Source organism: Arachis ipaensis, chromosome B09 (assembly GCF_000816755.2).
Source record: "Arachis ipaensis cultivar K30076 chromosome B09, Araip1.1, whole genome shotgun sequence".
Lineage (NCBI taxonomy): Eukaryota > Viridiplantae > Streptophyta > Magnoliopsida > Fabales > Fabaceae > Arachis > Arachis ipaensis.
The window spans coordinates 125,995,692-126,010,316 of NC_029793.2; the positions used below are offsets into that span (position 1 = coordinate 125,995,692).

The window sequence follows — 14,625 nt, forward strand, 5'->3', positions numbered from 1 at the left end:
TATATTCAACGCTATTGTTCTCTAAAACCAAAGCCCAGAAGCCGTGTTCCTTGTGCTACAAAACACCCTTGTTCACTTGCTTTCATAATACTACCTTAACTTTAAACACTTTTTCTCCGAAAGTGTATCACACCAACCATTCTCCTTCATAACTCTTCAACCTCAACCCGGTCAACCATCAATAAAAGCATGGATTCTTCTTCAAGTTCTAAAAGAAGGAGAGGAAAGGAACCTATCACTGAGGAAGCTGAAAATGACTATGATCGATGGAAATTCAGATCATGGTTCCACAAAATGTAACTTGGGTGGATGAATGATAAGAAGATATATCCATAAATTCCTTTCCTGTTGCCTGAGGAGGGATGCTCAGAAATAAAAGCCAAGATCAAAAGGCGGAAATGGGAAGATCTGACCTCACCAATCACCAGGATTAATGCAAACATCATAAGGGAGTTCTATGCTAATGCCACAAGACTAGACATGACTGAAGCACCAACATACAAGTGTTTTGTACGGGGTGTAGAAGTAGACTTTAGCCCGAAGGCCATTATGAAGGTCTTAGGACTAAGGCAAGCACATTTTGATGAGACAGGGTACCAACAAAGAGTGAACGGGAACCCCGATTATGATAAAATTTGCAGTGATATCTGTGTGATAAATACTGACTGGGAGAGAGACAATGAAGGAAGGCACAAGTACCTGAGAAGAGGGGATCTCGCTCCCGAGGCAAAGTGTTGGTATGAACTGATAAAGAAATCAATTCTGGGCACAGTGAACACATCCGAAGTTAACAAACGAAGGGCTGTCATGCTACACTGTATAATAGTGGGAGGAGAGGTAAAGGTTCATAAGATCATTGCAAATGATATTCAAACGATCTCAGAGAAAAATGCTGCTGAAGCCTAGCTATATTACCCAAGCACCATTATGAGGTTATGCATGAAGGCCAGAGTACCATTGGAGGATGCAAACCCCACATGGCTGCATCCAGGCATGCCTATGACCTTTGAAATAATGATGAATGTCTTAGAGGCACAACAAGCACGAAGGCCACAGAGGAGGAGAAGGAGAGAAGAACCATGGGAGGAAGAAGAACCATGGGAGGAAGAAGAACAACAAGCAGAACAAGGAGAGGAGCAACAATTCCAACCACACAACAACATGGACATGGGTCTGATGAAAGAAGAAATTGAAAGGCTATCCGAACAGTACATGAGAATTGAAGAGAAACAAGAAGAATTCCATTCTTAGTACATGAGAACTCAACAGAGACAAGAGGAGCTTCAGTTGAGGATGATGAATCAACAAAGAGACTATGAGTCAAGATCCTTAGTTATGCAAAGGGAACAAGCTTCACAATCTCAAGAATATTTCAACCAGCTGGCTCAACTTCAAGTTGAGAACATGAGAGCTTTCAATGAGTTCACAATCCTTCAGGATGCAAGATATAGAGTTCAAGCTGATTACAACATAAACAACTAAATCAAGCTCAATTATATTGGGGAACATCTGCATAGCATGGACCTAGCATTTCCAATTTATGATGAATACTTCAAGGAAAGGAGTGAAAGATAAATAGACAAAGCAATAAGCCTTGAAAACAGAGTAGCAGAGATAATAAAGAAAGCTGGATTCTGGCAAAAGCTAAAGGGCAAAGGCAAGGGAGAAAGTAGTAAGCAAGTAAGCGAGAAGAAGAAGAAAGACAAACATGATAAAAAAAGAAAGGTGGACCTGCTCCTTGGCTATTCCATTTAATAAAGAAAGAACATGTTTGTCTTAGTTGATAGTAACTTTTAGTTTAAGTTGTTTTGCAATCTGTGTGTGTTTAATCTTGGAATAAGCATGCTAGTCTAAGTGTGTGCGCTTTCACTTTCACCTGTCTGAATGCTTGTCTTGTCCCCTGAGTCTTTTCAATTTCAATAAAAGAAATGTTTGAACAAGAAGTGGAATAGTTCCTTTTTAGCAAGTAGTAAAATAACAGTAAGTAGTGGTATATATGTTTGATTGTGTAGTAGCTCACTTATAATGAATAAAGGATAAATTGTTCTCTTTCTAAGTGAAAATTAGCATGCTGTCTATGAATCTTAGCAAATAAAAGTCCTTGGTTGAAAGAGAAACAAACAAGAAGAAAGAAAAAAAAGCCAAAAGTGGCAGCAAAAACAAAAGAAAGAAAAGAATAAAGCTAGACACCAATAGCTTGGACCTTAGGACATATGCCTGTGGTGTCTCTGTACTAGGATCTGCTTGGATGATTAGGTTCTATGGAGTGTTTTAACTTGGGTTAACTAACTCGGGATTATCAACTGAAAATCTATTATCAAGAGCAACCTAGTTACAAGACATTTAGTAACCCAAAGAGGTGCTGGGCATCGATGTTCTAAGAAGAATTGTGAGCCAAGTGTCTGTAGTGAATAATGTGTTGAGTGCAAATAAGCTGAGAAACTGCTACACACATGACATTGAGCTAAGGTTTACAGGAATAGAAAATGAAGAAAAGTAATTACCAAGGATAAGTAAATAATAAGAGGTCATGGCAGTGCGTTAACTGATGCTTGAAGGAGGCATTCTATGCTTAAGGATCAATAAGAAGTTAGCTACTGCATTGTCTGCATAAAACCCCATGAGCTACCAATAATGCTTTGCTGATATGAATACTCCCTTTTGTTTCATTCTTTCTTCCTAATAATTCAGTACTTGCTTAGGGACAAGCAAGATTTAAGTTTGGTGTTGTGATGCCAGGGCATCTTAGGCTAGTTTCACTAGCCTTTTTCTTTATTTTTAATAGGTTTTATGCACTTTCTTGAGTTATAAGTAAGCCATTTGGGTAGAAATTCATGTATGCCTATATTCATTCAACCATGAGTAATTTGATGCAATTTCATGATGATTTATGCTATGATGCTTGTATGCTAAGAATGATAGGAATTCTCATGATTTTAGCAAAGCTTTGAAGCATTCATTGGTTAATGATAGGTGAAGGAAGGCATGGAGGAAGGTTGAAGAAGGAGCATGGAAAGGATGAAGAGGAAGCAACGTTGGTGGCCAAGTTGGACCACCAACGTTGTCTCAAACATTGGAAAAGAAACAGAGCACTTATCTGTAAACATGGTTGATGCTCACGTTGGAGGTGGCATTGGGGGTCCAACGTTAACCCCAACGTTGTGAGAAAATGATCAATTTTGGGGCTGAAAGAATTTTGAGTGGCGCGTACGCGCCTATGACGCATACACGTAAAAATGCAATTTTTGATATCCGCACGGAAGCGTGCATCACGCGTACGCGTAAATAAGCATTTTTGACCTGTTTGCGCAGAAGCGCACGGTACGCATACGCGCCAAGACCGAACGTTAGAGGTCCAACGTTGCATCAAATGCCAGCCTCCAACGTCCGCGATGCTCAGCCCAGAATTCAGATTGGGAAATTTTGACGCGTACGCGTGGATGAAAAGAATAGCAATGGACGCCTAAGTGCACAGTACGCGTACGCATTAAAGCGCCAACGTTGGAGGGAACGTTGGAGGTCCAACGTTGAGGCCAACATCCCCTTCCTTGTTTTAAACTACAAAAAAGGAAAATCTTGCATCCACGCGTACGCGCGGGTTAGCTGACGTTGGCCCTCCAACGTTGAGTCAAACGCCAATGACAGCAACCTTTCTGGTTTTGCTGGTTTATTTTAAAATGGCGTTTGAGTCAATGTTGGCCCTCAAACGTTGTCTCAAACGTGAAACATCAGGATTCAAGATGTCACACAAATATCTTCTCAACATTAAGGGCAACCAATTGGAGCCATCTTCAACCCAATTCCATCAAGGCCAAAAGCCCAATTCAAGGCTTGAAGATCAATGGAAGAAAGTGTATAAATAGCTTAGAATTTAAGTTAGAAAAAACTTTTTACACCTTTTTCCATTTTTTAGTTTTCACTTACTGCACTTGGAATTTCAGAATGTATTTTACAATTCCAATTTCCATTTTGAGAGCTATGAACAACTAAAACCCTTTCATTGGGTTAGGGAGCTCTATTGTAATTCAATGGATTAATAGTAATTTTCATCTTCTTCTTCTTTCTTTTCTCTTGATTTTTGCTAGAAAGCTTTCGATCTTAATTCAATTGGATAGTTGTCTTGAGAGAGAAGCTATCCATAATTGGAATTCTTCGGAGCCTTGAGAGAGGAATGAGGAATTCATGCTAGAATTGCTTTCTCACATTGGATTAGATTGGGGTTTGGATGGATATAGTGACATGTAATCCTACCAACACTTTGATCTATGAATTTGTGTGGTATAGTCAGTGACCGAACTTTAACTCTTTCCATGAGTAATTAAATCAAAACATTGGGTAATTGTTCATGCTTAGAGAGATTGGTGAGCCAAGACATTGGGATCCAATCATCTAAGATTTCCAAGCATTGTCAATGAATGCATTGATTGAGGAAGAGGTGAAAATGATTTGATCCGGAGAATTCAATATCTCCTAAAACCCAATGAACTCCCCATTCTCTGATCTACCGATTCTATTTACTTTCTGCTCTTTAATTTCATTCTAATTACCCCTTCCCATTTAATTTCTTGAAATTTAAGCTTCTGCACTTTAATTCCCTGCAATTTAATTTCCAGCTTCTTTAATTTCTTGCAATTTAAGTTTCCAGCCAATTTTACTTTCTGCGATTCCCAATTCAATCCTGATTTAGCTCAACTAGTAAAATTCTCCAATTATAATTGATCGATATACCAATCCCTGTGGGATTCGACCTCACTCTTTTGTGAGTTTTTACTTGACGACAATCCGGTGCACTTGATGGAAGGAAATTTGTTGAGAGGCAAATTACCGCGTATCACCAGGTCACCATCAAGAAGCAGAGCCAAGAGAGAGAGAGAGAGAGAGAGAGAGAGAGAGAGATAAAGAGAGAGAGAGTCTGACATAAGGGAGAAAAGGGAAGGAGGGAAGCTCTGTTCTGCCCTGCCATGCCTTCACGCCGCCGAACCCGCCACCACCACTGCTAGGGTTTGTTGCCGCAGCTTCTGCCGTCGCCGAGGAGCAAAAGAGAGAGAGATCGACAGAGAAGAGGAAGAAAGCTTCGTCCTCGTTATAGCCATGCGTTGTTGCCACTGTTCCACATTGCCGCCATCGCGTCTCACCGCTGTTGGAACCCTAGCTATTGTAAAGTGGTTCTGCCACTACTGTTCTTGAGCTTCTTTGCCACCGCTGTCGTCAATTGCCACTGAAGAACGCACCGCCGTCTCTCTACTGCTGAGAACTAAAAAAATGCTGAAGCTGCCGTGAATGAGTCTAATGCTGCTACATTGATTTTGATCTTTTTCTTGATTACGGTCTATTTACACGTTTTATTGTCACTACCATGCTTTTTCTTATTTGATTCTAGTATATGCCCTATTTTGAGATTTTTAGGGCTGTATTTGCTTTTGATTTTTGTTCAATTTGAATCCTCTGTTTTAATGCAACTACCATTGCCATCATCGGATTGACTCTGCTGTTGTTCCATTTGTTGCCGTTGTCATTCTGGTTACGTTGAAATTGTCATTGTTGCTGTGAATTCAAAAAAAGTGGGTTTATTGTGGTTAATTCCTATGGATTCAGCTAATTGTGGTAGGAAATTTATTTTAAAATCGACCGTTTTAATTAATGAATACCAAGAAAGCCTAATGAATAACTGCAAATAATTTATAATTGTCTTATGTAGTTAATTGATGAATTGAGGTAGGTATGTGCTTGGTTGGGAATTATTGTGATGATGGTTTGATTGTGGTTGTTTTCTGATTTATTGATAATGAGTGTTTTTCGTAGATTTTGGTTATATTATTAATATTACTTTGGTTACTAAATTGAATGGATTGAGAACCTTGTTGTTTTGATCGTTAATGAGAAAAAGATCAGTGAATTGTTGAAATAGAGGGAACACGTAAGGGTAGCTAAGTCTTATTTTTAGGGGAGGTTATGTCTGAATTTTTAGAAAAATGTAAGGACTTAGTTCAATTAAATTGTGTTTTTGAAGTTTGGTAAAATATGAAAAATTAAACTGGTTCAGCATAGACTTAATGAACCTATGTTTGGAACATGTTAGTTATTCATACAATTCAAATGACTTTTAATTTGTAAAGAAACTAGAATGGATATTTAAATACTAGGTTTGAGTGGTTAAAAGCTAATTATGTGAAAGTTTTAGGGATAAGAAATTAATTACGTAAAAGTTAAGAATTAAAGTTCACATTTATATAAAATGTTAAGAGTATAACTAAAGAAAAGATAAAACTAAAAAGATATAAAGGTTAAAGAAAAAGGTGAAGGGTATAAGTAAAAAAAAAATAAAGTAAAAGAACAAGGTTAAAGAAAAAGTTAAGAAAAAAGGTAAAGATAATGTCAAGAAAGGTTTGAAGATTAAGGTTTAAGATTTAAGGATTAGGGTTTAAAGAATTAAAATTTAAGGGTTAAGAAATTAAGGTTTAAGGATTAAAGCTTAAGGAATTAAGGAATGAGTTTTAAAGGTTTAAAGGTTTGAGGAATAATGAATAAAGCGAATTAAAGACTTTGATTTTGAGCACAACCTTATGAGAAAGGCAAAATATAATGCTCACTTGAGACTCAGAGGATAAGTATCAGTGGAGACGGCGATATGTAATGCCCACTTGAGACCAGAAAGAAGGTTCCCCATGAGGACGACGATACGTAACGCTCATGGAAGGGACGTTGGCTGAGGTAGGGACTGTGATACGTAACACCTATCTCAGGACCATTGCCGGGTATTGGGCAACAAACCGACACATGAGCTCACGACCTGAATAGGAATAGACATTCATCATATATATTTGTATGAATTGTTTAAATGTGCTTTCTGTTGCAGTGTTATGTTAACTGTGAAATTTTCTGTTTTTTGACTTACGTGATTTGTTTGTATGTTTGTATTATGTACCTTGTTTGTGCTTGTTGATTTATAAAAGTGACCGTGAACCGAGTGATTGAAGGTTGATTAATGTAACTGAAAATTGATCAAATAATGTAATTTGAAAAAAAAATAACTAAATTGTTTTAAGTAGGACTGAGAGAATTTTAAGGGTTTCATTAGGATAAACATTCTTGAGTTATAAGTTGATTATTTATATTTTATTTCTTTACTTTTATGGCATTCTCATCTTCTACTGAGAACGAGTGGTTAGTTTTCACTCCAAAATTTTCCACCCTTTTAGTGTCACAGGTTTGAAGAATTAGTATGAAGCTGCAGACAGATAGTGAATGCTGTTTTCTGAACTTAATTGCCTTCATAGAGTTCCCTCGCTCTTGTTGCTTAAAAATTTATTTTATACAAAGGGGTAGGTATTGTATCTGAGTTTCATTTGATTTCACTTGTGTAATATTTATTATTAGTAGTATTTATGTGATTTATTATTATCTGGAGATCTTTGATATATGACTTTAAAGAATAAAAGCAAAAAATTTTTTTGGAGTTTTCTTAAAACTGAAATGCGACATCGATATAAAGGCTCAATATTAAATAGATAAATAAGGAAAACAAGTCAGTAATACCTTACTTTTAGTACGATTATAACGTGTTAGGAGTTGGGTCGTTACACTATGGGGTCACATACTAACAAGTATTTTAATTTTTACTATAAAATTATTTAATTATTATTTTAATTTGATCAAATAAATAATTATATTATTATATTCTTGGCTAGCACCAAGAATATAATCATAATATAATAATTGAGAATAATTAGTTATTCTATTTCTAAATTTGAATTTTAAGTTTGAATGAGATCCTAATCGATTTTATTTTAAATTAAATTGTGATATGATATGATTCATAAGATTTCAATTTGAAATAAGATAAGATAAGATTAAGATTTGAAATAAGATATGATTTAAATTTGAATTGAGAGTCAAATGTAAAATCAGTAACAAATTTCATACTATATATATGTATAACAAGAGTAAAGGAAAAACACATAAGAGTTTTATTCTTTTATCTCTACATACACAATATATATGAGCATAATTTTTGGAGAAATGTTATAGTGTGTAAAGAGTTGCAAAGAGGTTTTCTCAATTTAGATTATATATTCATTGGTCAAGCAGTTGACAGCAAAATTTGATTTCGGTGTGAATATCCATAGCGTCTTCATATCATCGAAATATAAAATTATTTTTACTAGCATACTCATGTATTTGAATTTAATCTATGTTATCAAAATAAAATTTAAGCACAAAATAAATTTTTAGAATTATTTTATAACTTTCGCTGCATGTTATGAACACATAGTAATCCTTCACATATATAATACACTACAAAATTTTTCAGTTTACTAATAAATATTAAATTTTAATAGAAAAGCAACTCAAGAATATGAACTTCAAATAAATAAATATATTAATTGAATAGTAACACAATAATATATTTTTGTCAAATTGATTTAATATATTTTTTTGTATTTTATACTACATAGAATTTAATAAGAAAATTTTTATTATCATGTAAAATTAAATTTAGTGAAATAATTTTTTATACAAAATTTCATAAAATAAATTTTATTTGATATGGGGATAATAATAATTTTACATTAAGGGAAAATATATGTATAAATATATATTTTCTTAGAGGTTTTAAGAACATTAGTGGGACACTTTTCCTCACAACCTAAAGAATACACTCGTTTCTGCATGTTGTAATATTATTTATTCATGTTTCATCTGGTATATTATCATTGTAGATATATTTAAACCAAGTGATTTATTTTAGTCCCTGAATTTGAATGTCATACATCAAATTAGTTCATTCACTAATTTTTTTTCTCATTTTCTTATAAATTAAAAATTGTTAGCATCTTTAAATGCACTCATTTTAATTCTATTTTTCACAAATTTTTTAAATACAAGTGCTTTTACTAAATATTTTTGAGATTTTAGTTTTAATTATATAAATTTTTTTTCATAATAGTTTAATACTGACAACTACGCGACGTGGGCTAATTTCTCATGCAATAAGGAAAGAAATCACACACTCACTTTAGATAAGATCATCAATTCAGATGACTAAGTCATTATTTCTCCTTATAAATACACTACAAAAAATTCTGGTTTTGTTTTTTGGGTATTTACGGCAGTTTGAACCGCCATTATTACCAAGAACGGCGGCTTCAGAAAGCGACGTAATTTTGGGCGTCATTTGGTTATTGTGGCGGTTTTTTAAAAACTGCCACAATTTCATGGGTTAAAATAGTGGTTTTTGGATAGGTTAAAATGGCGGTTCAAATCGCCATTATTTTCAAATAAAATGGCATTTTTTGTCGATTAAAATGGCGGTTCAAACCGCCGTTATTTTCAAGGTAAAAATAGATTTTTAGTTGGTTAAAACGGCATTTTTGAACCGCCATTTTTACCCTGATAAAGTGGTATTTTGGTTGGTTAAAATTGCCATTTTTACCGGGTTAAAATGGCATTTTTAAACCGTTGTTTTTACCCTGACAATGGCATTTTTATTGGTTAAAATGACGTTTGAAACCGACATTTTTACTAGGTTAAAATGGTATTTTTGGTTAGTTAAAACGATATTTTTGAACCGCCGTATTTACCGTCTAAAAAGACAGTTTTTACCATTATTTTTATCGCGTTAAACAAATAATTTTTTTTAATTAAAATTTTACAATAACAAAAAATCATAATCCATAAATGAAATATTATAAAGATAGATCTAAAAAAAATACATGAAAAATTAATACTTGTAAGAAAATAAATAAAAGAAAAGATTTGAAAAAGATATGATTTTAAAATTTTAAAGATTGAAACTTTTTTAACAAGAAAACACCGAACTTAAAATTTTTCAATCAAAATAATAAATTTGTCAATGAATTCGAAAAATATTAAATAAAAGAAATTAAAAAAATTTTGAAAAGTTTTATAAGAGATTTTCAAAAAAAAAATAAAAAAGAAAAAGAAAAATTGAAAAAGAATTTATTTCGAAACAGATTTGAAAAGATAAACTTTTAAAATTAAAATTTTGACTTGACTAACAAGAAATTACCAAATTTTAAAAATTTTGACTAAGTCAACCCAAGGAATTCGAAAATGATGAGTAAATAAAGGAAAAGATTTTTTTTTTATTTTTTTGAATTTAATGAGGAAAGAGAAAAACAATAAAATGACACCAAACTTAGAATTTTTAGATCAAAACAAAGAAAACAACCAAGAACAACTTGAAGGTCAAGATGAATACCAAGAACAAATTTTTAAAAACTTTTTTTTTAAAAGAAAATAAAGGACTCAAATTTAGTGACTCAAAACCAAAAAAAGATAAATTTTTCCTAATCTAAGCAACAAGATGAACCGTCAGTTGTCAAAACTCGAATAATCCCCGGCAACGGCGCCAAAAATTTGGTGCACAAAATTACAAGACACTTTATGTGACAATTCCGCACAACTAACCAGCAAGTGCACTGGGTCGTCCAAGTAATACCTTACGTGAGTAAGGGTCGATCCCACGGAGATTGCCGGTTTGAAGCAAGCTATGGTTATCCTGTAAATCTTGGTCAGGAGATTCAAATGATATGAATAATTTTGTTTATGAAAAGTAAATAACATGAAATGAATGATACTTGTGATTTAGTAATGAGGAACAGGTTGAGGTTCCGGAGATGCTCTGTCATCTGAATCTCTGCTTTCCTACTGTCTTCTTCTCCAACCACGCATGGCTTCTTTTATGGCCGGCTGTATGTTGGTGGATCACCATTGTCAATGGCTACCGTCCTTCCTCTCAGTGAAAATGGTCCAGGAACGGCTTCTGTACGGCTAATCATCTGTCGAATCTCTCGTCTCGGATGAAAAATACCAGGCACAGCTATCGCACGGCTAATCATCTGTCGATTCTCACTCGTGTCGGAATAAGACCTCTCTGTCCTTTTGCATACTGTCACTGCGCGCCAACGATTGTGAGTTTGAAGCTCGTTTCTTCTAGCCTTCACCACGAATGTTCTGATCTCATGGGTTTGAATGCTTTGTTGTCAGGAGATGCAAGTCAAACTCGTGGATTAGAAACTCAAGAGATACGCACTCAAGCTGTCGCCCAATGACTACATTGAGCTCAGATAGAACGGGAGTGGTTGTCAAGCTACACATATATTTATAGATAAATATATAGCGACTCAAAAATATTTGGTAACTAAAAAAATTTAGCTAAAATCAGTCAGAACTTGCCTTATTTAACATTCATTAATTGCTATAGCAATTAATGAATGTTAAATAAGACAAGTTTTGACTGTTTTTTTTTTGTCTTTCTAACATTACCGATAGCGACTGATATGGTGGTTGATTTTTAGTATGCACATAGTATTGTTGATTTATTATATCTCTTAGATTGATCCAAACGATAATGCAATTACTATAAATATACAGATATTTCATTTCTAGTGAGAACAAAATTTATTTTGAATTCTACCTATCTCGTTTGCAAATAAAATATGGACAATTAATTTTTTAATTATTTTATTTAAAGTATAAACGAGATATGTATATATTTATCAGGTTTGTAGTATACTCAACCGTAAAAATATAATTTTTTTATAATTATATACTTTAATAAATAAAATATTTAATTTATTTATATAAAATAATCCTACATATATGAATGTAACTCATTAACTAACTTGGAGAAATTATAGAAAAAGAAATTGTATTGCCAAATTATACCAACATATGATGGAGGAACAACTGCTAATGCTCGTCTCTTTATTTATTTCAATAGCAAATGGATATACATATATAGCACTCAGATTTTGAAATGACATGAAAATGTCATTCTAGATAATGTTATATAATTATTCACCTATGAAATTTATAATTACTTTTTTGCATGTCCTTCATACATATATATTATCCTGAATGGGTTGAATAAGTAATGATAATATGCGATTCTTGATTTGAGAATATTGAATGCTATGGCCATCTCCATGTTGGTACATGCATAGTGCCATTCTTCCAAGGTTCATAGCAATTTCTTTGAAGCGCTTAGACAATGGAGAATCATGAGCTTCTTTGTTCATCTTCTTCCATACTATGTTTAACATGGATTTTATGCGCTCATGTGCATCTGTTTCAGAAGTTTCATTTTCGTTCATCAAACATTGAATTGACTTAATGAAGTCACCAGTCTCATTCTCACGCTGTCAAGGAAAACAAAATAGAGAATTTATTGACATAGTTTAAAAGAACATTTTCTAAAATGAATTAATTTTTTTAAAAAAATAAATAAAAATAATTATTTAATTTATTTTTTTATTTTAAATTAGAGACAAATTGAGTGTGCCAAGTCCAATTTGAAAATAGCTCGGTCCAGCCTCACGCGATGGGCAGCAGTTCGGGGACTTCCAACCCAATGTGCAAACTAAAGTGCAATAGTGTGTTAGGGTGTAATTTAAATCCTAATTGAGACTGAAAAATGGTTATAAAACACATGCGGAGGGAAAAAAGAGGGTCCGTGTGTTATTAACTTATATTATTTATTTTATCTTGTTTTTGTAACTATTTGGTCTTAGACGTTCACTTATTGTTTGACACGGTTTAAGAATTATGTAAAGAACATGATTGAGAGATATATATAGCAAGGAATTAATTAAGGATATACCTCATATGTTCCTTGGTCATTAGCAAGGCGTAAAATCATTGATGAATATTTGATGACTTCAGAGTACTGAAGCAATTCGTCTTCTCTAAATGATTGTGGAATCAGAACATAAGTGTGAACAAGTATAACAGATGCACCTATGGAGACCCATGCATTCTCTATGTATTCTTCGAAGCTTGGATTATATCCACTATGATTCCACTTTTTTTCAATAAAATATGATTTGCATAGATCTATCCACTGAAAACTTTAAAATTTCAATTAGTTCACACATACACTATGAATAAGTTATGTACAATATTTATTTCTAGAAATATTCTTTGAGCTACTTTTTGGTGTCACTATACATATATATAGTCAGTAAAAAGTTAAAACATCCAATAGAAAAAGGAAAGAATGATATATAGGATTCACATTATGTTTTATGACTTATATCTGATGTGTGACTTTTTCCTCAAGTGATACATTACGTTATTAGGAATTAATGTTGTATACTTTAATTTGTCAAATTTAGATTTATAATAATTGTTGTAATTGAGATTTAGAGACTATCTTAATATATGCAACCAATTTTTAAGAATCATTTTGAAACTTAATTCAGCAAATTGGAAAAACAAAAATTTAAAACTAATAGAAAACTAATAGGGATGGTAATAACTAATTAATAGCTTACCGATTTCTGTAGGTATGGAGTGACATTGTAGCCGTGATCTTTGAAAATTTCATATGCCAACTCATTCACAAAGTTATAAAGTGCTAGGAAGCACAATTTCATGTAATATGGGAGATTATCAATGGTAAATGGATCCCATCTGAAATAACATAGTTATAAGCATTTTATTTAATTTCTATTGTAAAAATTTCAAATAATCTAAGGTTGTTAGTAGGCCAAAAGATATGACTGAGTAATAATAATCATTGCTAACCTTTCAATTACATCTGTAAAAAGCTTCAACTCTTCGAAGGTTCCATAGACATCATAAACATCATCAATGGTGGTGATTAGGGCATTGACCTTTGTTATGACCGTTCTTAAATTCGCAAACTGTGGCTCAAAAATGTCTCCAACAGTCCAAATGTAATTCTCTACCATCCTATCTCTTGCAAAGCTTAACTTGTCACCAAGCCCAGTGTTCTTCCACCATCTTTAAAAACAACAACAAAGGTTTTGGCATTAGTATTAGGAAGTTTAATTGGAATATTTATATTATTAAATTGCTCTCTCTCATAATTTTTGGTTTGGACAAATTAATTTTTAATTAATGAAAAGAATGACAAATTGGTTCCTAATATTTTAGAATATTTGACAAATTATTCCTTTATCTTTTATAATTTTTTAATCTATTTTGGCCCATTCCTCTAAATGTAAGATCTGTAAATGTCACTTTTAAAAAAAAAAAAAAAATATTAGAGACTAAATTCTTTTTTATTTTTTTATTAAAATTAATTTGTTTAATATTCTAAAATATTAAGAACCAATTTAACAATTTTTTTATTAGTTTGTAATTATCACCTTTTGATCTAATAATCACTCATTATGTACTTTTTCATATAAAATAATAGTCATAATGTAAAGAAAATATGTATATTTTATCGAAAGACTGTTCCACACTCCTCTAATAAAAGCATGAAAAGTAGTTATTCTGTCTTATTTAAGAAAAATTCTACTTGTGTAATATAATATTTAACAATAATTTTTCCATACTAGACAGCACTTATCTAGATCAATTATAAAGATAAAGATAAGTTAATAATAGAACAAAATGATTGAAGATTAAACAGTGTTAAAGCACCAAATATATTTTCTAATAAACTAAAGATGCACCAATAATGATTGAGTTTGCTAGAAAAAGATCATCACGATCATTTAGTCATTACCACTTATAATTACGAGCACGAAGTGACTAGGATGCAGAGTGGTTGTGAGGGAGAAAGAAATACTAATTATTTTAATAAAAAAAATTTAAATAATAAAAAATTTATTATTTTTTATCATCAAT

General features: G+C 32.6%; 1 protein-coding gene across 1 annotated transcript in view; it reads right to left on the minus strand.

The window, feature by feature from the left end:
* Positions 11,699-14,625, minus strand: part of LOC107616032 (myrcene synthase, chloroplastic) — a 4,245-nt gene continuing 1,318 nt past the window's right edge. Inside the window, 4 exon segments of the mRNA XM_016318036.2 lie at positions 11,699-12,164; positions 12,626-12,865; positions 13,299-13,437; positions 13,552-13,770. Coding sequence (XP_016173522.2) covers positions 11,862-12,164; positions 12,626-12,865; positions 13,299-13,437; positions 13,552-13,770 — 901 coding nt within the window. The 3' untranslated portion in view covers positions 11,699-11,861.